Raw genomic sequence first — 24,535 nt, 5'->3', positions numbered from 1 at the left:
CCCCTTTAACCCCAGCCTGCATCATGGGATCCACTTCTGAAGTTCTTAACTGCATATGCTGCTCTTTATTATTTTTGCGCTGTTTCCCTGTGTCGAGTTTTTTTTTCTTTCCTATTCTTTTTATCAATACAAACTTAAATGGAAGAATCTCCGGAACAACTAGACACAGCACTGCTGTGAGTGAACAGCATTTTATATGAAAAGTGTCTTGGTGCAACTCACCTTAGGCTGGGGTATGCTCTGGTTGTGAATCTGAGGTGCTGTAGCACAGTGGTTAAGTGGTTCGGCTGTGAATTAGCACTCTCTGCTGGTTCGAATCCCACTACTGCCATGAGCTCAGTAGGTGGCCTTGGGTCAGCCACTCCTCTCAGCCCCAGCTCCCCAGCTGTATTGTGGGGATAATAACACTAACTTGTTCACTGCTCTGAATGGGGTGAACAAGTTAGTGTTCATTCCACAAGTTAATCTGTCTAGAAGAATGGTTTATAAGTGCAGTTGATCATCATCATCATCATCATCATCATCATCATCAATAATAACAACAACAACAATCTCAACCTAGATTTAGCACTGTATCAGTAGTAGGCTTGTAGGGAGGGAGGATGTTAGCACATGAGAGTATCCTTTCCAGTCTTGTTCACTGATGCTGGGTTTTTGTTTTAGGACCCTCACAATGAACTAAAAGGGAAAAATGTCCTCATAGTTCAGTATTCCTTGGAGCTTACCGCTGCTAGGTTTGGACTGGGATTGGAGCAGCTGAAGGCATTGCTTGCTAAGAGCAGGGAAAAACTTTATAAAGCACGGGGGCAGCGACCGCGGCCCCATCTGGACACCAAGATGCTTGCATCATGGAACGGTAAGCATTCTTTGTGGGTCTTTTGGGACTGATCTCACTGACGCTTGATGCACCTGTGTAGGTGTGTGCATCTGATCATATTGCATATAGCTCTGTGGGAAGATGGTATTCTAGTCAGGGAAATGATAACTGGCAGGCAATCAGACTGTACCATCTTATCAAATCTAGGTTTTCTTTTTCTGTCCCAAGGTAAGTGTTGTGCAAGTTATGGAGTAGCGGGAAGTCATCGCTAATTCTTTGATATGACCAAAATAGTCTGATGGTTGCTGTCCCCCCTCTTCCATCACGCACAAGAGAACTGTTTTCTGAAAACGTTCTCCTATCTACCACGAGGGGGCAGCAAAATCTTTCTCTTGTTTTCCTCATGGAGGCTTTGGAAGAGTCTTCCTTAACTGATACGATTGTGTTTTTGTGGTTTCTCGTCTTCCTAAAACACACGGGGGCACTACTGTCCCTTATAGAATGAAAATCCATGAAAATATAATGGGAGAAACTGTTGACACATGCCTGTCTCCTGAGAGAATGCCTCTGTCTAGCAAATCATTCCAGAATTCATGGGGTCTTCTTTCAGAAATGAGTTTGGCTCACAAAAAAAAAAAGTATTGGGATAAGTAATGAGAGCCACCAAGGTTCCTTTTGTATGGCTAAAAGCAGATGATTGCCAAGGGGTAACTTCTACACATGTACACTCTTTTGGCATGTATTGTTTCTGCCAAGTTGGGAGGAGAAGAACGGCAGAATTCTCCTCACAACAGAGTACTATGGGTAGGGATCCCAGGTGCCTGCTAGAGTTCCCAGGTACCCACCAATGGTGAGCAAACTCCTGGGCGTTTGCCTCCTTGCCCACTGACTCACCAGTGGTCAGCAGGAGGTGGCAAGCTCCCGAGGAATCTGCGTGATGACATCACCCCCGGAAGTGAAGTTGTTGTGCCAGCTGCGGGAGCGTTCCTGCGCTTCATTCGGGGCCAAATTGGCCCTGCGCAGAGCACGGGAGTGCTCCCGTGGCCAGTGTGATGACATCACTTCCGGGAGTGATGTCATTGCATGGGCGCTGGAGTGTGCGTGCTCTGCCAGCACGAGGTAAGTGCCAGGTCCCCCCCCCCCCGCTTCCAGCAGGAGAATATAGGAACCTAGCAACCCTAGTGCCCGCCAGTGTCAGACAATCTCCCAGTGATTTACCTGCGCGGCTGGCGGGAGGTTTTGGGCTGCCTGGAGATTGGCCCCCACCAGCAGGCACCCTGGGAACTTGCATGGCACGTGCTCCCAGCGGGCACGATGATGTCACTCTGGAAATGACATCGTTGAGCTGACTGTGAGATGCTTTTGCGCTTTGTTTGGGGCTGATTCTCAAAGAATCGGCCCTGTCCGGAGCACTGTGTGACTACATCACTTCCGAAAGTGACATCTTCACACAAGCGCCGGGAGAAAAAACACACAGAGAAGGCACAAGGTAAGTGCCCGTTCCTGCCCTCCCAGGCTCTGCCCCCAAATCTCCAGGAATTTCCCCTGCCAGAATTGGTAACCCTTCATTCTGGTAAGTTATCACTTGGTAAATGGTGGTCTGTATTCATCTTTCATTTAGTTCATATTAAGAGCCACCTCTGTAAGCAGCCATTTTAGTGTCAACTGGCTAGACTTTATTCCAACTCAGTAGGGAGATTTGATGGCCTCTGACCTGTTTTCCGAGTGTGTTGAAATGTCAGGAGAAATAGATTTTCTCATAGAGGACTTGAAGATGTCAAGCTGACCACTGTCTGGTGTCATTTTTAGAGTCTGACCATGTGCCCCTTTCCCTTCTCAGGGCTGATGATTTCTGGCTTCGCTCAGAGTGGAGCCATCTTGGGCAAGAAAGAATATGTTGACCGGGCTGCAAGGGCAGCTAGCTTTTTGCAGAGCCACATGTTTAATGCCAGCTCTGGAAAACTCCTCAGGAGCTGCTACCAGGGCCAAGACAGCTCAGTGGAGCAGAGGTGAGTTGCGATAGGGGGCTCTGCAGTTGTCTCACTAGTGCCACCCTTCTAGCTGAGGTGTGTGGGAGCAGGCACTTGAAGAATGGAGTACACCAGGACTGGGCCTTTGTTTCTCCCTCCAAATAATATCTGGCAAAGATTCAGAAGCCAGGAGAGCTGCATCTTCCACTTGAATTCAGCTGGGTGACCTTGGGTCAATCACAGCTCTCTGGAGCTCTCTCATCCCCACCCACCTCACAGGGTGTTTGTTGCGGGGATAATCATAACATACTTTGTAAACCACTCTGAGTGGGTGTTAAGTTGTCCTGAAGGGCGGTATATAAATCGAATGTTGTTGTTGTTATAGATAGCAGATAGCTTTTCTGGGCCACAATGTTCCCTTCTAGCTTACTGTTTTTTCTTTTTGTGGCCTGTTCCTCCAGCCTTTAGGCTCTACTCCCCTGTCTCACCTGCCTCCAAATTCCAGACCACTGAAATCTAAATGATAAGATTCGCCTCCCACCCCCAAAAACCTAGACAATATTTGCTTAACATTCATAATTGAGTCTGGAAAAGCGTTGGGAGATTCTGATCTGAGAGCTGTACAATGTATAGTTCTAGATCCTAGTTGGTGCAGCCCTTCCGCATTCCCTGGTGCTTAGTAGCAAACCTCCCCCTTCCCTGTGCTACTAATAGCTTTGGACTGCACCCCGAATGAGTAGTGAAGTGTATGATCCTGCTTTCACACCAGCTTGTACTTTGGGCGGAGGAGGGCGCCATCTCTTTCGCACCACCATGCAGTCTGAATAGCAGCTGGGACATGGGTTTCCTAAAAAGTTCCGTGCCCAACAATAAACATAACGTTTTCCCAAAGTGCTTCACTTGCGATACCTCACCACCCCCTTACAGCAGCCCTGTAGAGTAGGCCAGGATCATTATCCCCCATATTACAGCTGGCAGGACAAAAGCTGAATGAGAGTGGCTTTTTAAAGGTTATTATGAAGCCCCCGGGGCTCAGGCCATGTTCCCCTGGAAAAGGGCCGTCTTTTCTCCACGGGGTCCGAGACAAGGGAACACCCAAGAACACTGAAGCCTGCACTTTTAATGACTTGTTTCTTTCACATTCCCAACTCCAGCAGATAATCACCGCCCTGTGGCCCAACCCAGCACACAGTTGTTCCCTGTCACCTGTTCTCTCCTTGCTGCTAGGGCTGCTGTCCCTGTCTGGATCCTTTCCCCAGCTCCTTAGGCTCCTGTCCTGGCCACTGCACCCTTCCATCAGGGTTAAGCCAGGGGTTAGTCCGGCTAACTGGGTTAGGTGGGAAAAGCCCCTCCTGGCTCCATTAGGCCACGACTGCCATGTTCCAGAGGCTTCAGAAAACATGGCACCTTCGTGCCTGCATAGGACCAAGCTTGCCTCCCCATAGCCTTCTCCCAGCCTTCAGTTCATTGCCTCCTCACCCCCTCCAGCTGGGGCCTTTTATCCCTCTTCCCCTGGTCCCTTTTTATGTAGTAATTCCCTGCTCGTATGCTTGAGCAGCCATTCCCCCTCAAGGGAGGCCTTTATCCCAGAGGAGTACTTTGCTGGGAAGGGAGCTAGTTTGGGTGGGCCTTTCTCCAGGCTGCTCCCTCCTTGCTGCTGCCGCCCTACCTGGCTCTCCTTCCCCCTCTGCCCCTGGGCAGCTGCCTTCCTTAGAGCTGTGCTCCTGTGCCACCCTTTCTTCCACAGGAGTGGGCTGTCCTAGACTGTGGCAGTCATCCAGTGATTTTCAGGGCTGAACGTCTGAATTGGGCCTTCCAGGCTCGTAGCTGAGTCACCAGATGCCCCCACCTTGCACACGTGGAAGGAGCTCTTGGGCAGAGACCAGTGAATTCCATCCAGCAGAGAATGAGCATTAAGTAGATGGAAGTGGCCAGCGCACATGCATGTACTTGGCACAAGAGGGGACACGCAAGAGCAGATAAGGGGGCGGGCACTGCAGCAGCAGAAGCCTTTCCTGGAGAAGGGGGCTGCGTCTCTCCAGGGCGCCCCGGCAAAGGCCTGCCTTGCAGTGGCTGTCTGTGCTGATCCAGCCAGTGGCAGCCCCCAGGCTGATGCCCCTCCTCGTGGCTTCCACCCTCCCAAAGATGACTCTTCTCCCAAGCGGAATGTGAAACAGCTTGTGCCGGCAGAGAGGCAGGCAATCGAAAAGGGGGGGGGTTGCTTGGCTCCTTAGTGCAGCCGGGAGCTCTTTTCTCCCCCTCACTTAAGGGCTGGCACATGAAGGGGGAGGGTGAAAAGCTGGGGAGAGGGCACAAAGGAAATTGGGGGTGGGCATTTAATTTGTAATCTTGCCTCTTTTCAAGCAGCAGCAGCAGCAGCAGCCTATTCTCTGCTGAACTCCATGAGTAGAACGCTTCCCTTCTTGATGCCTGCACGGCCGCTTCCATAGGGAATGAAACACTGATGTTTTTCTTTTGCTTGCTCATCCCCACTGGGAAGAATATATTGTCTATCAGCCGTTTGTTCGCACTGAGTCGGGGAATAAATCGAGGACCCGTCCTCTAAAATGGATTTGTTCTCCAGCCGTTCCACGCGGGAAGACAGAAACCCTTATGCCGTTTTTCTGGAAGTGCCCATGCCCTCTCCTCCAGGCATCCCGGGGGAAACAGCAGTAAATGCTGCTGCAATGCCCAGTGTTAATTTAACACCAGACCTCCTGAATATTCCGCAGCAGTTTCTGGTGTGAACTGGCAATACGCTGCAAGTGCAAACGCAGACCTCACTCCAGTACCCCGTTCTCCCAACAGACGAGAGCAAAAGCACCAAATAATAACTTTGCCCCTACTCCCCCTTCCTTCAGTTCTGTGCCAGGGAAAGAGCCCAGGAGCAGATGCCATCTGACTGTGATGCAGATCGTATTGATTTGCCTCCTTTCAATGCGCTCTTTCTCATGTTGCTCTGGTCCTCTGCAGCTCTGTCCCCATCCACGGGTTTCTGGAGGACTACGTCTTTGTCATCCAAGCCCTCTTTGACCTTTACGAGGCCTCGCTGAACTCCCAGTGGCTGGAGTGGGCTGTGCAGCTCCAGCACAAGCAAGACGACCTTTTCTGGGATCCGAAGGGCTTTGCTTACTTCTCCACAGAGGCTGCAGACCCTTCCTTGCTCCTCCGCATGAAGGACGGTAAGTGCCTGTTAGGGATCAGATAACTGAGCAAAGAAATCCTTCGCAAAGTCTCCTATTGTGGTGCAGCGGGTAGAGCTAATCAGAGCCTGCCCAAAAATTCTACACCCACCAATTACTGTAGAATGGCGAACCAACAGGAAACGGTTTTCTGTATATGTAGGACACATAAGCAGGGAATCTGCAGTAGTGGAATACCTTTTTGGAGTAGAAAGCCCCTTCCTGTAACCAGGGCTTTTTTTCAGCTGGTGGGCGGTGGAATGGAGTTCCGGCACCTCTTGAAAATGGCCACATGGCCAGTGGCCCCACCCCCAGATCTCCAGACAGAGGGGAGTTTAGATTGCCCTTTAAACTCCCCTCTGTCTGGAGATCAGGGGGAGGGGCCACCAGCCATGTGACCATTTTCGCCAAGGGCGATTTAAACTTTAAAAAACTCCCCCCTTGTTCCAGCTGACCCAAAGTGATGTCATTGTGCGGTCCTGAGTTCCACCACTGAATTCCACTACTTCTTTTCCCAGAAAAAAGCCCTGCCTGTAACCATTATATGTTACAATTGAGGAACTCGTGCCTACTGATGTGACAACACTAACAAGTATCCAACGAGGACCCAGGTGGAGTAATAGCCGTGTGGGTTGGGAGGCTGCAGTGGGGATGGGGAAGGGGTGAAATCGCTCCCTTCCTCTCTCAGCAGAGCTCCACTGAAGAAACAGAAAGGAAGGAGTGGCTTGGTTCACTTCCCTTTACTCGCTGCAGCCTCTCAACTCACATGGCTGTGACTCCATGCAAGTCCTGCAGCCCCGGAATTACGTTTCCTAGGGCTGGAAGGGGCTGGTTGGAGAAAGGGAATGCCAGGAAGACCTGCAGCTGCCGGTGCTCTTGACTGATGGATTGCAGAATCCCTCCCATTACAGGCCCCTGTTTAGCCCGCCATGGTTGTTCCCGAGGGTCCAGCAGGAACAAAATTTGGGATGGTTCGGTGGGCTGCAGCAGGAGGCAGAAGTGGAGAAGTTCTGCTCTGCGAAGCGGCTAGTTTCTAAATTTGCTTTACCTGTATTTCAGAATGCCAGCGTCCCCGACAATCTGTGCTGAGATTAACAGCATTAGAGTGAGAGCTGAAAGGCAGATGTGCTAGTTTGAATATCGAAAGGGAAAAGTTGACAAAAAGAGTGTGGGGGGGGGGGGGATGCACAAGCTGCTGCCGAAGCACCAGTCTCCCTTCCAGTACAAATCTCCAGAGTCCTGGGGGCCGGAGGTGCGCATTAGGTCCAAGCATACGCTCTGCCCTTTCAGCTCGCAGCAGCTGCAAGGATCATTTGCAAGGGGAAGTTCTGTGATTTTGTCTTATTCTCTGGACTTTTCTGAAGTTACATACTTAGTAAACCTACAAGGGAATACTAGAGAAATGCCATGAATAGCCTCCCCCTCCCGCCCCAGATTTCACAGAGGAAAATAATCTGGAAGAAAAGCGTTTGTAGATGGATTCACACCATGAAGAATACTCATTTTTTTCTCCCGCAAGGCCACTTCCACATTTATATAGAAGATCTCAAATACCCTTCTTGCTGTTTTGAACTTTCTGGCTAGATTAAGGGCCGATCTGGGTTTGACAGCCTTGGGGTGCAATCCTAAGAACACTTCCTAGGAGTAAACCCCTCTGAATAAAATGGGATTGACTACTGAGTAGACCTGCCTAGGTTTGCTCTTTGGCCTTTTGCAACTGCCCAGCATTGGTAGACTTGGGATCTCAATATATGTCGAGCCGTTCATGAGAGAAATGTTTGCCTAAAGATCTGCCTCAAGCTAAATGAAGCTAAATGAAAAATGCAAGGTGTGGTTGGAAAAAGTGGTGGTGTGAATCCATACAAAGTGCGAAAAGAGAATTTCATGCGCCTTTCCCCATTTTTGATCTTGTCATTGACTGGTGATGGGTGGGTCTGTTCCTGTCAGACTCTTGGTAGTTTGGCACAAGCTCATGCTTGGCTTTGACAAGATGTTTGTGTACAGTGCGGGCTAGATCGGTACCAGTGTGGAAATGCCGAGAGACCCTTTCATGGCGTTCCCAATGCCTGTACTAAAGAAAAGAAAATCAATTTCTGTACTTCGTATTGCTACACGGCCGCCTACTGAGACTTCCGCATTGTACCTCTCCTAAGGGAGATGTTTGCTGAATCCACAGCCCCAACTTATGCTCCAGTTTCCAGTCTTAAAAGAGACAGACATTAAGGTTTTGAGCTTGGGACGTGAGCAAGGCACAGAGGAATGAATCGGAATGTGCCAGTCTTAGATCTGTGTACCTGATTGTTCAGCTTTTACTTGGAGATTCGCAACACGTCCTCACATTTTTGTGTTCACAGATTAGATGCTGTCAGTGCCGTCCAACCCTAAGTGGACCTGTGTCTATGCCAAGAATCAGAGTCTGTCTGGATGATGGCTGAGCTGCTCTGATGTCACAGAGGCAGGCAGCCTATGGGGCAAATGGCTGACTGCTAGAGGAGTAAGGCAGAGCTTACCACTTGAAACCCGTGCCCTATGAGCAACTCCTTTACTTTTTAAAATTAGGCTGGGTAAAATGCCATCTAGACACTCTGGTCTTTGAAAAGACCCCCTCTGGGTACAAATGCAGTCAGAAGGTATTTAGCTGTTAATCTTTAGCTAGAAAGACGTTGGCCGCAGGTGGAGGATACTTAATGCTTGAGTCAATGTGAATTTGCTGTGCTTCTTATGTAGCCGCTTGACTGTCATTTCCCTTTCCTTTAGACCAAGATGGTGCGGAGCCCAGCCCCAACTCTATTGCTGTCACTAATCTCCTCCGGGCAGCCAGCTACACTGGCCACAAGGAGTGGGTGAAAAAAGCTGGGCAGATCTTGGCCGCCTTCTCCGAGAGGCTACTGAAGATCCCTGTGGTCCTCCCAGAGATGGCTCGTGCCTCTGCAGCCTCCCATCTGACGCTCCAACAGGTATTGTGGGTGGGCAAGCCATAGGAGCCCTCCCCTGGGGGCCACAATCCCTTGCCAGTTAGCACCGGTAGAACAGTTTCTTTCCCACACGCTTGATATGAAACCTCGATGGTTGGCACATTGAAGTAAGGAGAGAGGGAGAGAAAGATGGAAACTTCCTTTGTGTTCCTGAGGCCCGTTTCCTGTATTGTGGATGATGTGTCGGGAACAAGAAGGGTTTGCTTTCTCATATCTTTTTGCCATCTTCTAAGCATCTCTCGCATGGCACACTTGGGTGGGTCCCTCCAGTTCTCTGTTTGTTTCTGTCGGCTTTTGCTATTCCTTCGGTTTAACAGGAGGGGCCGTGGCTCAGTGGCAGAGCATCTGCTTTGCAAGGTGAAGGTCACGTGAACATAGGAAGCCACCCTTTCCGGAGTCAGACCAGCGTCGCCTGCTCTGATTGGCAGGGGCTGTCCATTAGAGGGCTTCGACATTGCCTTTTAACTGCTGGAGATTGAACCTGGGTCCTTCCACATGCAACTCACATGCTCTGCACTAAGCCACAGCCCAGAGGTAAACCTCTGCGTCTCCAGGTAAGACAGGTAGTAGGCTTCTCTGCTTGAGACCCTGGAGAGCTTTTGTGAAGCAGGCGCCGCAATACACAAGTGTCTCCATTGGCTGGGGACATTTGGTCCATGGGTTGCGTGGAACAGTTGCTCAGCAGAGTAGACAATACTGTCCTTGAAGGATCACTGGGCTCAGTCAGTATAAGGCAGCTTCAGATGCCTAGTCTGTTAGGACTGCGTCTGCCTTCATAACGTGATTCCTTTGAAGCTTTAAGAGCCTACAATTCCCTCCCCTTGATTGGTTTCCTGCAGCATTTGGGTTTTGGATGGGGTTGGCCCTGATACAGGCACGCATGGATAAATGTCCGGGTACACAGATTCTGCCTGAGGACACAAGCTGGTCTTCACTTGATCCTGGGCCACCGGAGGCCACTTCTTAACAGACTGAAATCTCATTAAGCGCAATCTGTAAGCAGACCAGTCCAGGCTCCTCTCGCTCCAGAAAGCCGCATTCAAAGCTGAGGTTCCTCTGCCGCTTTTTGCAACCTGGGAGGATTCCGCTTTCCCCGGCATCGGCTGCCAAGGTTCTGTACCCTGTTCCAGGCACAGCCTATAGAGAACCAGGGGAGTTCCTGCTTGGCTGGCAGCAGATAGAGTTGCCAAGAGTCCTTTAGTCCCAGCTTTCTGCTCCAAGATCTAATTAGAGAGCCTGTTCCCTGCCCTCAATAGTCCCCCTGCCTCGTTGCCAAGTGGCAGCCCGCAGTTTGGTGGCAGTATGAAAGCGGGGTGGGGGTGGGGGGGAGAGACGGCAGGATAGGAAACATCTCTCTGCATTTGGCTAGGAGACGTTCCTTTGATTCTTCAGAATATATGTTAGGGGTGTGCTTGGGAGCTGTTCCAGTTTTGATTTATGGTTTATCGTTACTTTTTTTTGTTTGGTTTGACATGGCCAGGTACTCTTGCAGAACAGCAGCAGCACCCCGTTCCTCCTTGAGCCATGAAAGATCCTGAATTTGACTGCATGCCCAGGCTGTGGTTGGATCAGACCCAAAATCTGGTCCTCTTGTGAGACTTGCGGGAGGAGGGTGCCTCTACGTTGCACTTGCTTAAGGGTGTTGTAGTGCTTTCTATGCTCAAGGGAGTGTAATGGGGAGGGAAAGAAACAGTGCTCTTACCCCTTAGCTTTGGTTTCCCCTAACAGGCGCGCATTGGCTCCTTTGTGCATCCGTCAGTTGAAAAATTTGTCCCGAGAATGTTGCAGGGCCCTGGGGCTTCTGTATCAAGAGTCCTTTTCAGTGCATTTGGAAAGAATGTGGAACGAACGTATTGTTCTTGCTTCATTGCTTGAGAGCCCAAGATGGTTGTGTTTTGCTGATCTCTCTCTGCTGAGGATTTTTCTCAGCATGTTTTGCTCTTCAGGGAAGGTTCAACGCAGATCCTTATTCTGTTTTATTCTCTGGGCAGGTTGTTATTTGTGGTGATCCATCCAGAGAAGACACGAGGGAGTTGCTGCGCTGTGTTTACTCTACCTATGCTCCAAACAGGGTAAGAACCATCAGCTGTTTTCTCCTCCTCCTGGGCATTTCAGCCCTGATGTTTCCTTCCCCGGGGTGCAGTGCGTTGGGGACCGAGGGGTAGGTGCACCTCACAAAGTCAGGGCCAAGCCCATCAAGCAGCAGGGCCTGTCCTGCCTAGTTCAGCCCTGATGAGCAAAAAGGCACCAGCGATGAATCGGTGCAGAGGGTGCAGGCAGAGTAGAGTTAGTACCAGGGAATCCAGGCAGACCAAGAGGATTCGCCACAGGAAGCAGGCAGTAATCAAGATGCTGAGTTTTGGTCAAGGACCATTTCACTAGAGGAGGGCAGCATAAATCAAGAGCAAGGGGCAGGCTGGAGACAGAGATCCACGGAATCCAGACAGCAGCAGTTTTTTTGGCAGAGTTGACACTGCGAGTGCTCTACTAGGCTTGCAAAAAGACCACAGTGGGACAATCGTATTTAGGGGTCAGTTGCAGGACAAGTTATGGATGGCCAGTCCCAAGAAAGTTCAGTTCCTGGACTAGAAGGAGAATGAGCGGCCCAGACGTTATGTGTTGAAGATGGGCTTCTTGGATGGGGTGCTGGCCTGTGTGCTTGCAAACCCACGTGTGAGATGCAAAATCTGTCCTGAGAGTGGGAGTCACTTCATCGCTACGAGGTGCCCTTGTTTGGTCTTGTTCAGTGCAACTGCCTTGACCAAGTACCCTTGTAAAATCTGCACCAACATTTGATATTCTTCAACAAGGAAGGCCAGAGAACGTGGCCGTAATACATTATACAAAATTAGGCAGTTACACAGACTGGCTTTACTGTAATACTAATTATAGAATTTGTTCGTTATGGAATTTAGATGACTTTTACCCCCTGGGATTGATTTCTGATGGGCTATGAAGTGGAGGGGAACATAGAAGTAGAAGAACTCAGTCCCCACCAAGTGGGCATGGCCAAGCCCTTGCCTGCTTGACTACTTATGGCTCCTGGCAGAATGCTGCAGGGATTCCCTGAAAATTGGCAAATGCTAAATAACTTGGACCTAGATGGCCCAGGCTAGCCTGTTCTCATCTTGGAAGCTAAGCAGTGTTGGCTCTGGTCATTACTTGGGTGGGAGACCACCACGTAAGGTCAGGGTCCCTCCGCAGAGGCAGGCAATGGCAAATCACCTCTGTTCATCTCTTGCCTTGAAAACCCCCTGCCGTAAGTTGGCCACGACTGGTCAGCACTTTCCATCACCACCAAAAAAACTTGGTAAAAATTTCTGCACTCTGGATATATTTATGCAGTCCCACAGGGCTTAAACCAGAAGAAGAGTCAGCAGGCAAGTCAAAACCGACCTCCTTTTGCCAGTACCTAGCCATTGGGCATCACTCTCTTACTCTGGTTGATTCATATGCTCCAAGCCAAGCAGCCTGCCTTGAAGTAGACTAGCCTTGCTGTAGTTTCTACTTTTTGGAACTTCACCTATTCTTCTCCGCTTCCGTTTGTTTTTGGAGATGGTACTCCTTCCAGCTTGCTACCTCTTATTCCCTTGTGTTCAGGGTAAAAGCTGCAAAATATCATTTGGTGAGGCTCTGCTTATACCAATGTTGACAGCAGTTGATTTGTTCCGTATCCCCTTCCTGGGAGATTTATGGTCCCATCAGTTGCCGTTTTGAAGCACGTCTGTTTCAGCCCTGGGCTCCCACCATGCCCTGTCTAGGGGGAACCACTTGTGACAGCTGCAGATACCTTTCCCAGCTGTCATCCTGTGGTTGCACATGCATCTGGATTCATAAATTGACAAAGACTCCAGGTGGAAATGTCCTGTTTCCCTTAGCAGAGGGAATGGATTGGACGACAGCAAGGAAGAATGTGGATTTAATTCCTCTAGAGAAAGAATGGGTGAGAGTTGTGTTTACAAGCACCAGGCTAGGAGCTTTCGTTGTGCAGACTCTTTCATCTAATATGTGTTTGAGTGTCCTGTGATCTGTCCTTTTGCCTCCCCATGCTTCAGGTTCACCAATTTGCTGACTTCCTCTATGCCAAAAAATGGAATATTCCCCCAGAGATAAACATTCTTTATTTTTATACCCTACCTTTCTTCTCAGTGGGGACCCAAGGTGGCTCACATAATTCTCCTCCACTCCATTTTATCCCCTCAACATCCCATGGGTAGTGTGTGACTAGCCCAAGGTCACTCAGCAACTTTCCATGGCAGAGTGTTGATTCAAACCTGGTTCTCCCAGATTTGTGACGCTCAAGCCATGACACCACACTGGCTTTCTTGTAGAAAGCTTCATTGCAACAATTATTAACTGCACCACTCACCCAAAGCAGTGAACAAGTTAGTGTTATTACTATCCTCACAGTGCAGCTGGGAACTGGGGCTGGAAGGAGTGGCTTACCCAAGGCCACCTACTGAGCTTGTGGCAGTAGTGGGATTCGAACCAGTAGAGTGCTGATTCGCAGCCGAACCACTTAACCACTGTGCTACAGCAGCTGTAAATTCTACATGCTGTTTTGTATGCAGTACATGGAATTTCTCAGCATTCTCTTTAACTTGCTAGTAGCAAATGACGGGGGCAAAAGGAGGCAGGAAGGTGAGAACTGTTGGTTGGAGGAGAGGTATGGAGGGGCAAACAAGAATCCGGGGAAAAGACATGGTTGAGGGTGCAGAAATTCTGCTCTTGACTACTGAGATCTTAGCTGTGGCACTCTTTGGTTTCTCAGACTTCAGGGGAAACTGTCCTACACTTATTTTATTTATTTTATTCAGTCAGTTTTGATACCACTTCAGTTAAGATCTCAAAGCAGTTCACAACTATTACAACGGTTAAAAACAATACAAAAATATAATATTCAGTGAAATCGCAACACAACAGTCTAATGCAATAATTAAAAAACACTCCAGTCCTATTCTGTTTTGTAAAATGCTTAGGACTCGTAACTTCCTTTCTTTTAAATGAAAGCTGGGCATTTCAGGAAGCTAATTTTTTTTTTTGCTTGATTCTATGGGTGTTTGGAAAGGCTCAGGTGTTAAGTAGAACTCACACATCGAGGTTCTACATTTGAACTTGACTGACTTTCGTGTTTCTGAAATCTTTGCATGCTGTGATTCCGGGCCATGCATTTTACCTCCAAGGACAAAATACATGAGCTTCTTCTGACTCCCCCCCCCCCCCACAGCAGAATCACAGGGCAGCCCTTCATGCTGCAGTTGGTTGGAGGTGGCTGGGATGCAACAGCGATAAAGTAGCTGGAAAAATGATAGCTTTGAGATGAGAGCTTGCAAAGCATGTCTTATGGCTGCGCACCAGTATGTGGCTGTCAGTGGGTGGGTGGTGGGGTTAGGAAGCTTGACCACGTATGTTGCTTTTGGCCCAGCAGTGGGAGGGGAACCCGGCTCCGTTGGCGCAGGCATGCAGGGTGCAATCTGTGGACTTGCATTCGTTTGCAACATAGTGGTGGAAACGGAAGCCCGTCATCCTGCTCTCCTTGGGTTTCCCTTTTGGATATTTGTGGCCGATTTATGCTTTGTTTTCTTTGGGGAAATGTATATGCTGCCTCTCCAGACACCTACTCATTGTGGATCGTCTGCCTGCCCCCTTCCTCTTTTTGTTACTACCCATTGGCTCGTTTGATTAGATTGCATGTTTCCTGCCTCTGATGTTTTAATAGGCCTGCCATTTTCTAATTTTCTTTTTGAGAGTGCTGCTGGTTTTAAGATACTATTATAGGCTGCTGTTGCTGCTAAATCGGAATAGTTGAATAAACAGTAAGTGCTTCAGAGTCCTCATATCGTGGAATCCTACAGATATTATTCTTTCTGGGGCCACTCTGGTGTCTTCAGTAAGCATCCTCCATAGGGGCCAGGGGCACCTTCCTGCACTGCTTTGCTGATTGATACGGAAACTTTTCTCTCCCTGCCCTCCCAGCCTCTTAGAGTTTGCTATTCTATGTTTGTTCTTTGAGAAAGAAAGTCTGACTCAGGTCTGTTTTTTTCTCCCTTTCGTCCTGCTTCTGGGGACTTGTGGTAGGCTGTCAGAGTCTCTGACTTTTGCTGGCAGCGGCGTGCAGTGTTCTTCAAGTTGGGTGGAGCTGGGGGGGGGGAGAAGGGCTTTGGTCCTCTGGCACCTAGGCCTGGGGCAGCCATGTGGCTGGAGAGTCGGGAGCCCTCCGAGTACAGCGCCCTGACAGAACGGCTCCCACGAACAGGGTGACGGCTGGCTCTCTTGGCCGCTGTCACAATGGCTAGGCTGCATCCAACCCCCCATGATTGACACTGCGCTTATTTGGGAACGTGTCAAAATGAATCAAGCCGGGCAAGAGAGAGAAAGAGAACGGAGGCTGATAGTTGTTACCACCATCTGAATTGAGGGAATCCTCTCTGACAGTGACAACACAGCAAAAAAAAAAAATGTGGCGCCTTACATTCTAGTCAGAGGGATCCCTGACCTACCTACGAGGGTACTGTTTTATAAAAAATAAACAAGCCTTGAAAGGCTTGCCACTAGAAGCCACATATCCAGGTGCTATCAGAGACTCTTATCTCCACCTGAAGCAAATATGTAGTGGCCTGATAGTGGGTGTAATGTGTGAACTGGCTGTTTGTCTCAACATCTAAGAGCCAAGCTACAAGTGACGCCTGACACAGGTTGGACACTTGTCAGCTTCCCTCAAGTTTTGATGGGAAATGTAGGCATCCTGGTCTTGCAGCTGTAATGGAGAGCCAAGCTGGAAAACCAGGATGCCTACATTTCCCACCAAAACTTGAGGGAAACTGACAAGTGCCCAGCCTGTGTCAGGCGTCACTTGTGGCTTGGCTCTAAGTGTCCTGATATTCTTACACAGGCCCATGATGTATTCACAGGGCTTCCTCACATGAGTGTGTGGAGGGGGATGTGAGGCTTCACAGTGGCCTCTAGCATCTGTAGACAGGTCAAATCAATTCCTATTGAAAGAGTCAGGGTGGGCTGCTTCGAAGGACCTTGGAGACAGTCGTACATTCTCTTCCTCTCTGCCTCAGCCCGATTTTCCTCACAAGATTGTCGAGAGAATAAAGTGGGAGAGTCTGCAAGTCCGCTCACCCTGAACTCTGTTCAGGAAAAGCAAGATACGAAAGCGAGGGAGAGACAATTGAGCTGGGCCTAAGAAAGCAATAGCAACCAGTCCTCGGGGGGGGGGGGCGCTTGGCTGTAAGGAAAGTTGAGGCTTGTGGTCAGTCTCAGGCCTGCAAACCTCAGTCACTTTAAGGAGCTGTATCATCTGACCCCTCCCCTGTGTTGCCCCTGCAGTATCCTTCTCCGTGCCTGCAGCTCCTGCTCAACGGCGCTCAGGCCTCCCTCTCTCTGCTCCGTCGCCATCTCTTCCCCTCTCTGCTTTCTCGTGGAAGGATTAAAGGCAGTGACCCACTTTGCAGCCGTCAAAAAGCACCGTGCTGGCAGCGGGGAGCCAAGTCTGCCGGTGCCAGTGTTCATAAATTACTCTCTTCCCAACAGCTGCATCAGCTTTTGTTCTTTGCAACCTATCCACGTTCCGGGAGGGGCCCCACATAGATGATGAACCAGCAAAGGAAGCCCAGAGAAGAGAGTATGAAATCAAATCAAAGAGCATGGAAATTAAATTCCATTCTCACAGCTTAATTCGATTTCTTCTAACAGCAGCAAAGAGCTTTGGAAGGAAAAGCTGTGAATGTTTTGTTTTTTTGAAAAAGAGAGAGATGTGCCATAGAAGTGTTTGGGAATTCTGGAGTGGGAGGTGATGGTGGGCCAATGACTGCCACTCTTCGTTGGTTTACCTTTTCTGGAATCAAAAAGGAAGAAGGAGATCAGAATATCAGCTCTTTCCGAATATATTTGATGAATGCCGAGACTTTTTGAAGACCCACAACTACCATCTGATCTACCACTGGCGTTAGCTTTTCCTTTTTCTGAATGCATCTGTGACATATTGACACCACCTACTGGACATTCATAGTAGCAGCAGCTTTGCAATTAAAAAAAACCCAGAAACAAACCTCAGGTCATACACACTGCAAGAGAGTGTACAAAATGGATCTGTTCCATACCATCACTTCAGGAGAGGGAAAACAAGATGAAAGCTTCAGTTGGTTCAGTTTCACATTGACATCTGGATCCTCAATGTGCTGCTAAATCACACGCAGCATTAAAATGCACCTGCATAAACCAGGATTATATATAGGACTTGATCATAGTGAGCTTTTGAGATCGGGACTGTAACTTAACTCTGTTTATGTAGAAGAAGAGCTTCCTAGATTAATACCGCTAGAAGGACGAACGGAGTTTGTGCAGTACAAGTGTGAACACCATGATAACCATCTGGCTTCTCTTTGTCATTCAAGGCTTGCAGACTAGCTTAGATCCTAACCTGGTAGCCCTTAGTGGGTGGTTAGCGTTGTGTGGCTAAAGAGACTAGGGGCAAAGGAGACTAAAGGAAGGCATCCAAGTGGAGTGCGTTTCACACTACAGTCACTACATTCCAGCATTCCTACTAGAGACCCCTGCTTCTGGAGGTTTCGGCCTTGAGGGGTGCCAGGCTGGTAGATTTAGATAAGAAGCATCTACCTTTCTGGAACCGTCTTTGAACCATTGTCTTTCACCGTGGCCTGAAAAAAAGAATATAATAGTGTCTAATGAGGCAGGAAGTCCCTTGGAAGGTTGCTAGCATAGCAAGGCACAAGGAGTCTTTCCCGTCTCTTGCCCTCAGATTTCTTCAGAGGCCGAAGATGACCATAGAAATGACAGAGACCATTAAACCCATTTCGTACTCTGTGCAAGTAATTTGGTGTCAGGGTCAGGGATACCAGCATTAAGCAATAGCTCAAGGAAAAAGAGAACCAGGCCAAAATTTCCTTCAGGGGAAGAGCGAACTAATTCTAATGGATCTGGGTAAAGGCTTGGCTCGGAAGGGATTTCCTGGTTATTTCCGCACAACACAAACCCAGCCTTGTGTTTGGTCTCTACAGAGCTGATTTCATGTTGTGGAAATTATATAATCAAGGGGAAGGGCAGCAATGGGTTGTCAGTCAGTGTTTATATATACCACCACCACCCCGAGGAATTTTATGTTACCTATTGAGAGCCAGTTTGGTGTAGTGGTTAAGAGCGGTGGGACTCTAATCTGGAGAACCGGGTTTGATTCCCTGCTCCTCTGCTTGAAGCCAACCGGGTGACCTTGGGACAGTCACAGCTTCTCGAAGCTCTTTCAGCCCCACTCACCTCACAGGGTGATTGTCGTGAGGTTAAAACACACTTTGTAAACTTCTCTGAGTGGGTGTTAAGTTGTCCTGAAGGGCGGTATATAAATCAAATGTTATTGTTGTTATTAATTTGCCAACTGGCTGCCATTTTGGACTGGCCCCACACTCGGCCTCTTGTCTTCAGAATACAACTGCTGCCTCTCCTCTGTACGTTGCTGCTGGGAGAGCCCGAGGTCTGGATGTGAAATGGTGGGTAAGTGGTGAGTGCTTAGCCTGAGGGTGCTCCCTTGCCACTCTCCTGCAAACTTGAGTGGAGAGGGAAGGTAGTCTGTACTACACCCTCTTCTGGCATAGAATCAAAGAAAGGCTCTTTTGCTTTCAGGTTTATTATTCCCTGCCCTGCTAATAACCTCAGGGTAATTATGAAGGATTTCATTATCTCCTTTGTCCACTGAGCGTTAATGCTCTGGCTTTCCTTTATTCGGCCTGACCAAGAGGGCCTCAGGGAGGCTGCAGAAAACGCATTAATGAAGTTCAGATTGGACATGAATTGGTAATTAATCACTCCTGGAATTCCAGATAAAACCAATGAGGGAGGACGACAGAAAAAGAAGCAAGAAAGAAAAATAGAAGTATGGACAGGAGGCCTGTTATATCTGTCCCGAGGATGGTGGAAATGCACTAATGAAGTCACATACACATAAAGTTGCCAACTCTGCATTGGGAAATTCCTGAGGATTTGGGGATGGAGTCGGGGGGTAGTGGGGTTTGGGGAGGGGACGGGCCTCAGCTGGGTGTAATGCCATAGAGTCTACCTTTTGAAGCAACCAGAGAAAGTGATTTCTGTAGTCTGGAGATCAGCTATAATTTTGGGAGATCTCCAGGAGCCACTTGGAGGTTGGTAGCTTTACGTGTGTGCACTATCAGGAGTCTCTTGAACGAATGGTGAGATTCCCGCCTAAAGTCTCTCCGGCTTCTTTGGATTCCTTATTTTGATTTAAGTGTGCTTGAGTGAATTAAATGAGTTGTGTTGTGAGACTGCGCTTGGGGTGGGGGAGGGGGGGAGCTTGCTCAAACAAATATGTAGATGATATTACTAGTAAGGTGTTTTAATAGCACATCTGAGGAAAAATAATGAGAAAACCAACAGTGCCATTCTCAGCAGAGTTAACCCTTTGAAATCCACTGAAGTCAGTGGGCTTAGAAGGGAGTTACTCTGCTCAGGAAAGCATTGTACGTGTATGGATGAGGGGTGGGGAAGGCATTTTGGAGGGAAGTAATAGACATGAACAAGGGAGGATGCGTGCGGCACATTGTTGAGGTGTGTCATTGGCCAGTGACGGTGTTATTGTGACTGATTTTTGCTTTCCTCAACAGCTTCATTGAAGTGTGTGTTAAAAATCTGAGTGAAAATGATGTATGCAGCCACTGTTTGCTGCGATGGGGGAAAAACTACTTGTCCATATAGGCACTGGTTGACTTGGGGTATGAGTGGGTATGTAGACATTGTTGGTGGTGATGAGCAGATTAGTGTGTTGCGTGGCACTTGTGGTTAAATTAGAAAGGGATTTGTATTGTCAAGTGTGTCTGTTCAGCTGGCATGGCTTGCCTGACAGAGTTTGCACGCAGACCAGTACTTGTATCGCCCATTGGCTTTGATTTCAGTTTGGCCTGTCCTGTTTCGAACAGAGGTAGATGATCCTTGCTCTTGACAAGCTTCCCCCCAGTGCACTTTCCATTAACGCCCAGGACCCAGGGGAGCTAATAATAATTTCTGTATTGTAAAAATTAATTAGGGCTGCAGCCGTTCGTTTCTCAGGCACGATTAGAGCGCTTCTAACAGGGGTGACCCAATGACTGCAGCAAACGCCGCTGCACCTTTTGATCTGCCCTAGAAAACACCCTCAAAGGCCCAGATACAAACTGTATGTGAAGGGTGGGGGGGGGAGAGTGGGGTGAAGGACATCAGACCTTTCCTGCAGGTGGGGAGACCCTTGTCAGCAGAGAGGTTGTCCTGCAATGAATAGGCTCGCACAAAGGGAAGGACACTTAGAGATGAGGTTAGATGCCACTCCATTTCAGTGCATGTATAATTAAAAGGATAGGATAAAGGGGAAGGAAGGAAACACAGCGGCCTTTAAAGTTAAGGGTGCCAGCAGAGAAACAGGCAAGAGTTAAGCAAGCTGGGAATGCGTGTGGGGGCAGGATGCTTAAGAGGGAACAGATGGAGAGCTGTTTACTCAAGCACATGGACAACAGATGGAGGTGATTGTTTAGCAGGGTGCTGACCAGTTCCATTCTAAAAGCAAGGCAGGGTACAGACTCCTCTGTTGCCCATGAGGGAGCAGTATGGTGATAGAATTTCGCTGTTAGTTACACACTAATAGTTGGGCATGGAACGCTCTTGGCACTATTCCCCTCTAGGTGCCAGGAAAGCTTCTACCATTCTCCTCTAGGTTTGTGGTAGGGTAACTTTGCCCATGGGGCAAAGTAAAGATTGCCAGGTTAGATTTTTAGGCTCTGGTATATCTTAGGAATGATGCTGAGTCTGATTAAGGAGTGAATGAAGAGAGTTTGTTCAGGAACTACAACTTTGACAGAAAGCAGAGAAACAGAATAGAGACTAACTACCTCACTAAACTGGGAGAGAGGGACTTCTAGGAAGAAGCAGCAAGTCGCCTAAGAATGCCACTCTGGAGAGATGCAAGGAGGACAGAGGAGGAAAGAAGTTCTTACTTTGCTATCTGTCCAACTGTCCGATTTGCTGCCACTTGGAGTTATTCCGTGTCTTCTGCTTTCTCTGTACACAAGACGTCGTATTTCCAATAAGATTCACATAAACCATATATGTGTAGTTGTGTAGGCCAGATGGACATGGATGCTACGAACGGGATGCTGCACCACAGAGTGTGGAAAGGCATGTGCCATATATCAGCGGGAACCGGCTGCTATCAGTTATCTCCATTGGCCTTCAACCACAGAATACTAAGAACGGCATGCAACAAACTCATGCGGGCTTTCTCTCTGGTGGCCCCCATCCTGTGGAACGGCCTAGTTGAGGAGGTCAGGAGAGCCCCCACTCTCCTGGCTTTTCGCAAACGATGCAAAACCGAATTATTCAAAAAGGCTTTTTACTTAGACAGGAGGGCTGTATTGTAGGGAGGGGATCTCAGATGATCCCCTAATGAGTTAGGAACCAGAGGCCTCGCCACTGCGTTGTATTGGATTCCTACTATTGCTGTTACTTTGTGAACTTGTATCTGTTTACCCTACAGCATTGTTTATGGAACTGTTCTTGATATTGACTGTACTACTCTCACATTGCATAATCCGCCTTGAATCTCAGTGAGAAAGGTGGACTATAAATAAATAAATAAAATAAAATAAAATAATAAGCAGGACAAGGTCCTGAGAGTGAGACAGCACATTTAAAAAAAATATGCAAAACCTTTTGCTGCAGGAGAATAGGTCTTTTAGCTTAGATAGCTAAATGGGACCTTCGAGTTCAAAGGCAGCATGCCTCTGAAAGCCAGTTGTTGGGGACATCCAATGTGGGGGAGTGTCAGCCGGAGTCTTCTTGGATTCTTCTTAGCTTTGCAGAGCTAGTTTGCTCTGACAACTGTCAGTCTGGGTGCTTTAAAGAAATGTGTGAACAGCCAAGAACTTTTAACAGTGTTCAAGTCCCTGTGGGTCATTTCCCCTGTCCAGCCGAATAATATCTTTGCAGGAGACTTTCAGCCTGGCCCCCTGACTGTCTGCATGAATAATCGCTGATGTTTTGCTACTACTACTTCTGCAGGGAAAGCAGGGAAAGTAACAAGGGCATTTTGAGCGGCTGAGAAAAATCTTGTGGAAAAGTCTTGTGCCCAGACATTCCAAAGAGGTGGAAGAGAGAAAAAAAACCATTAAAGTTGTTTTGTTTCCCTCTGGAGGATTCCCTAGGTGGACTGAGTTCTTGGCCGCCCTAGGCTCTGGTTTGGCTCCTGTGTCTCTTGTTTTGTACTACCTCTTTTTCCTCTGCATAGCGGAGCTGTCCTCTCCTTGACAGACTCCTTGTCTATAGTGTGAGAGAGACACATCTTGTGTCAAACCCCTCCATTGTCCCAAGCAGCCCGGTTCGAGACAGCCCCTCTTTAACCCCTGACACCAGCTCGGCATCCGGCACATCTCACGGCATTCTTACATTAGTCCTGGCTAGAGCTCCGGGCTCGCCTGGGCTCCGGCTCTTGAGTCCAACATGCAGGAAGCTGGCATGCTGTAAAAGTGATTAATGCAGCTTGAGTTCAATTAGTGCAGCGTGCTTGAAGCCTGCTGGGCGAGCGGGGGTGGCAACAGCATGATTCTGTTGATCACAGCTTAGTTGTGGCACAGATGGGTCTGAAGGGGAGAGGAGGGAGGCAAGAGGATGGAGTGGGTGGGAGAGGGGTATGGACTCTCACCCCCCAAATTGCTCCGTAACATTCAGTCCCAGATCATGAGCGGCAGGGATTTGTCGCAAAAGAGGTTTGCTTGACTGAGTCACGATCTCTCCAAAACTTCCCCTCAGTGAATGTTGAACTAGGGGGCACCTTGGGCTTGTTTATACTACCGGGACGACTTGGTTGTTCCAGAGGCTGTTATTTCCAGTTTGTTCTGAACAGCAGTCTCTCCCCTCAGGTTCCATTGCATGTATCAAGGGTGTCACCTTGGATCTGAGCTTCACAGCCCCGGAGGACCTGAGTACCTTAGGCAGGGGACAAGTGACACATCGGATTTCCTCTACGAGAAACAAGATATGCTGCCCCAGTCCTAGCAGCACAGTTTTCTGATAAAGACTGTTGTCCTGTTTTTATTGCGAGTTCCCCGGCTATGACAGCAGAGGGGAGGGAGGAACTGCTGGTTGTTCCAAGAGTCTCTTTTCTTGTGTTTTCAGGACTGTGTCAGTGAAAAGGATCTGAAAATTGTCCAGTTCAATTGCTTGTACAGGGGTATGGCCCTTCCTTCCCAAATACCCTGAGCAGGGTAATCGATGTGCTGACGGAGGGCCACAAGTAGAGATCAGGGTGGCACCAAGTTGTGCCATTTCAAGAGCCAGCCTGGTGTAGTGGTTAGCGTGTCGGACTCTAGACTCAGTCACCCACGCTCAGTGGAACCAGTCACTGTGGGCCAATCACACACACTCAACCTAACCTATCTCACAAGGTTATGGTCAAGATGAAATAGAAGAGAGGAGAATGATGTAAGCTTCTTTGGGTCTCTGTTGGGGAGAAAGGAGGGGTATAAATGAAGTGAATAAAATAAATTCTGGAAGTGCCAATGGGACCAGGGAAAATGCTTCAGAAAGTAATTCCAGGTTGGCCAGGGTGCGAGTTATACCACTCAGACAGCAGAGGAAACTGGGAGCCAGTTTGGTGTGAGAGCCAGTTTGGTATACACACTTTTTAAACTGCTCTGAGTGGGCATTAAGTTGTCCTGAAGGGTGGTATATAAATCGAATGCTGTTGTTGTTATTAAGAGTCAGCAGCTAGCCTGGCCTTGGGACTTCAAGACTTACCGGAATATCACAATCTGATCCATGGTGGTTCAGGGAGGAAGCAGTTTGGATCTTGCCGTCTCCCTATCTGTGACCTGTGTTTCCTTTTTGTTGTCTCTGTGTTTCAGGTGCTGATTCTTGCAGACGGGGACAGCACCGGATTCCTGTACCGTCGCCTTCCCTTCCTCTCTTCTCTGGAGAAGAAAGATGGAAAAGCCACGGCATATCTCTGTGAAAACTTCACTTGCTCGTTGCCCATCACTTCCAGCCAGGAGCTGCGTCGCATTCTGTTGCCCTGAGCTGACATCCTCCCTCCCTCCCTCCCTTCCCTTGCCCTTGAATTTCAATGGACATGAGAAGAAAGAGCCAAAAATTTGACAAAACAGCCCTAGCTGCTTGGATCTCACAATAAAGCCACTTCTTCTTGCTAGTTTCCCCCCCTGACCTCATTGCTGCTTAGCTGGCACAATTATGAACGTTTCTTGTTCTAGTAACATCTTCCTTCCTTTCTTTGGGAAGGTGTATGCTATGTAGTTCTCAAGTATTTTGTTTATGGGGACAGATTATTACTTTAAGGGGAATGGCTGCTGCCCGGTAGAATATTTTACTACTGTTACTCTGGCAGCACAGAAAGTCATTTTCTCTTTTTGCAGAAATCATGGGGTTTAGGCACCACCTCAAGCCCCCACAGCTTTTTTTGCCGATTGAGTCAAGGGGCAGATTTCCTTCGTATCTTCGTGCCTAAAAGTTCTTCAGGGTTTGCTTTAGGCCTCTATAGAAAATTGAACCAGGCCTTCAAATATTTCCTCTCCTGTTCTT

General features: G+C 48.5%; 1 protein-coding gene across 2 annotated transcripts in view; it reads left to right on the top strand.

The window, feature by feature from the left end:
* The window catches only part of SPATA20 (spermatogenesis associated 20), a 50,395-nt gene extending 26,249 nt beyond the window's left edge, over nucleotides 1-24,146 (top strand). For both annotated transcript variants that reach the window (XM_054978456.1, XM_054978457.1), the window contains exons 11-16: nucleotides 664-856; nucleotides 2,658-2,826; nucleotides 5,761-5,969; nucleotides 8,727-8,926; nucleotides 10,936-11,016; nucleotides 23,845-24,146. In XM_054978456.1, the coding sequence (XP_054834431.1) occupies nucleotides 664-856; nucleotides 2,658-2,826; nucleotides 5,761-5,969; nucleotides 8,727-8,926; nucleotides 10,936-11,016; nucleotides 23,845-24,015 (1,023 nt within the window). In that variant the 3' untranslated portion in view covers nucleotides 24,016-24,146. The remainder of the gene's footprint in view (nucleotides 1-663; nucleotides 857-2,657; nucleotides 2,827-5,760; nucleotides 5,970-8,726; nucleotides 8,927-10,935; nucleotides 11,017-23,844) is intronic.
* Nucleotides 24,147-24,535: the final 389 nt, after the last annotated feature.

The sequence above is a fragment of the Eublepharis macularius genome, chromosome 4 (assembly GCF_028583425.1).
Source record: "Eublepharis macularius isolate TG4126 chromosome 4, MPM_Emac_v1.0, whole genome shotgun sequence".
NCBI classification, from domain to species: Eukaryota; Metazoa; Chordata; class Lepidosauria; order Squamata; family Eublepharidae; genus Eublepharis; species Eublepharis macularius.
The sequence above is the reverse complement of the archived record's forward strand: the minus strand, read 5'-3'. Positions and strand labels throughout refer to the sequence as shown.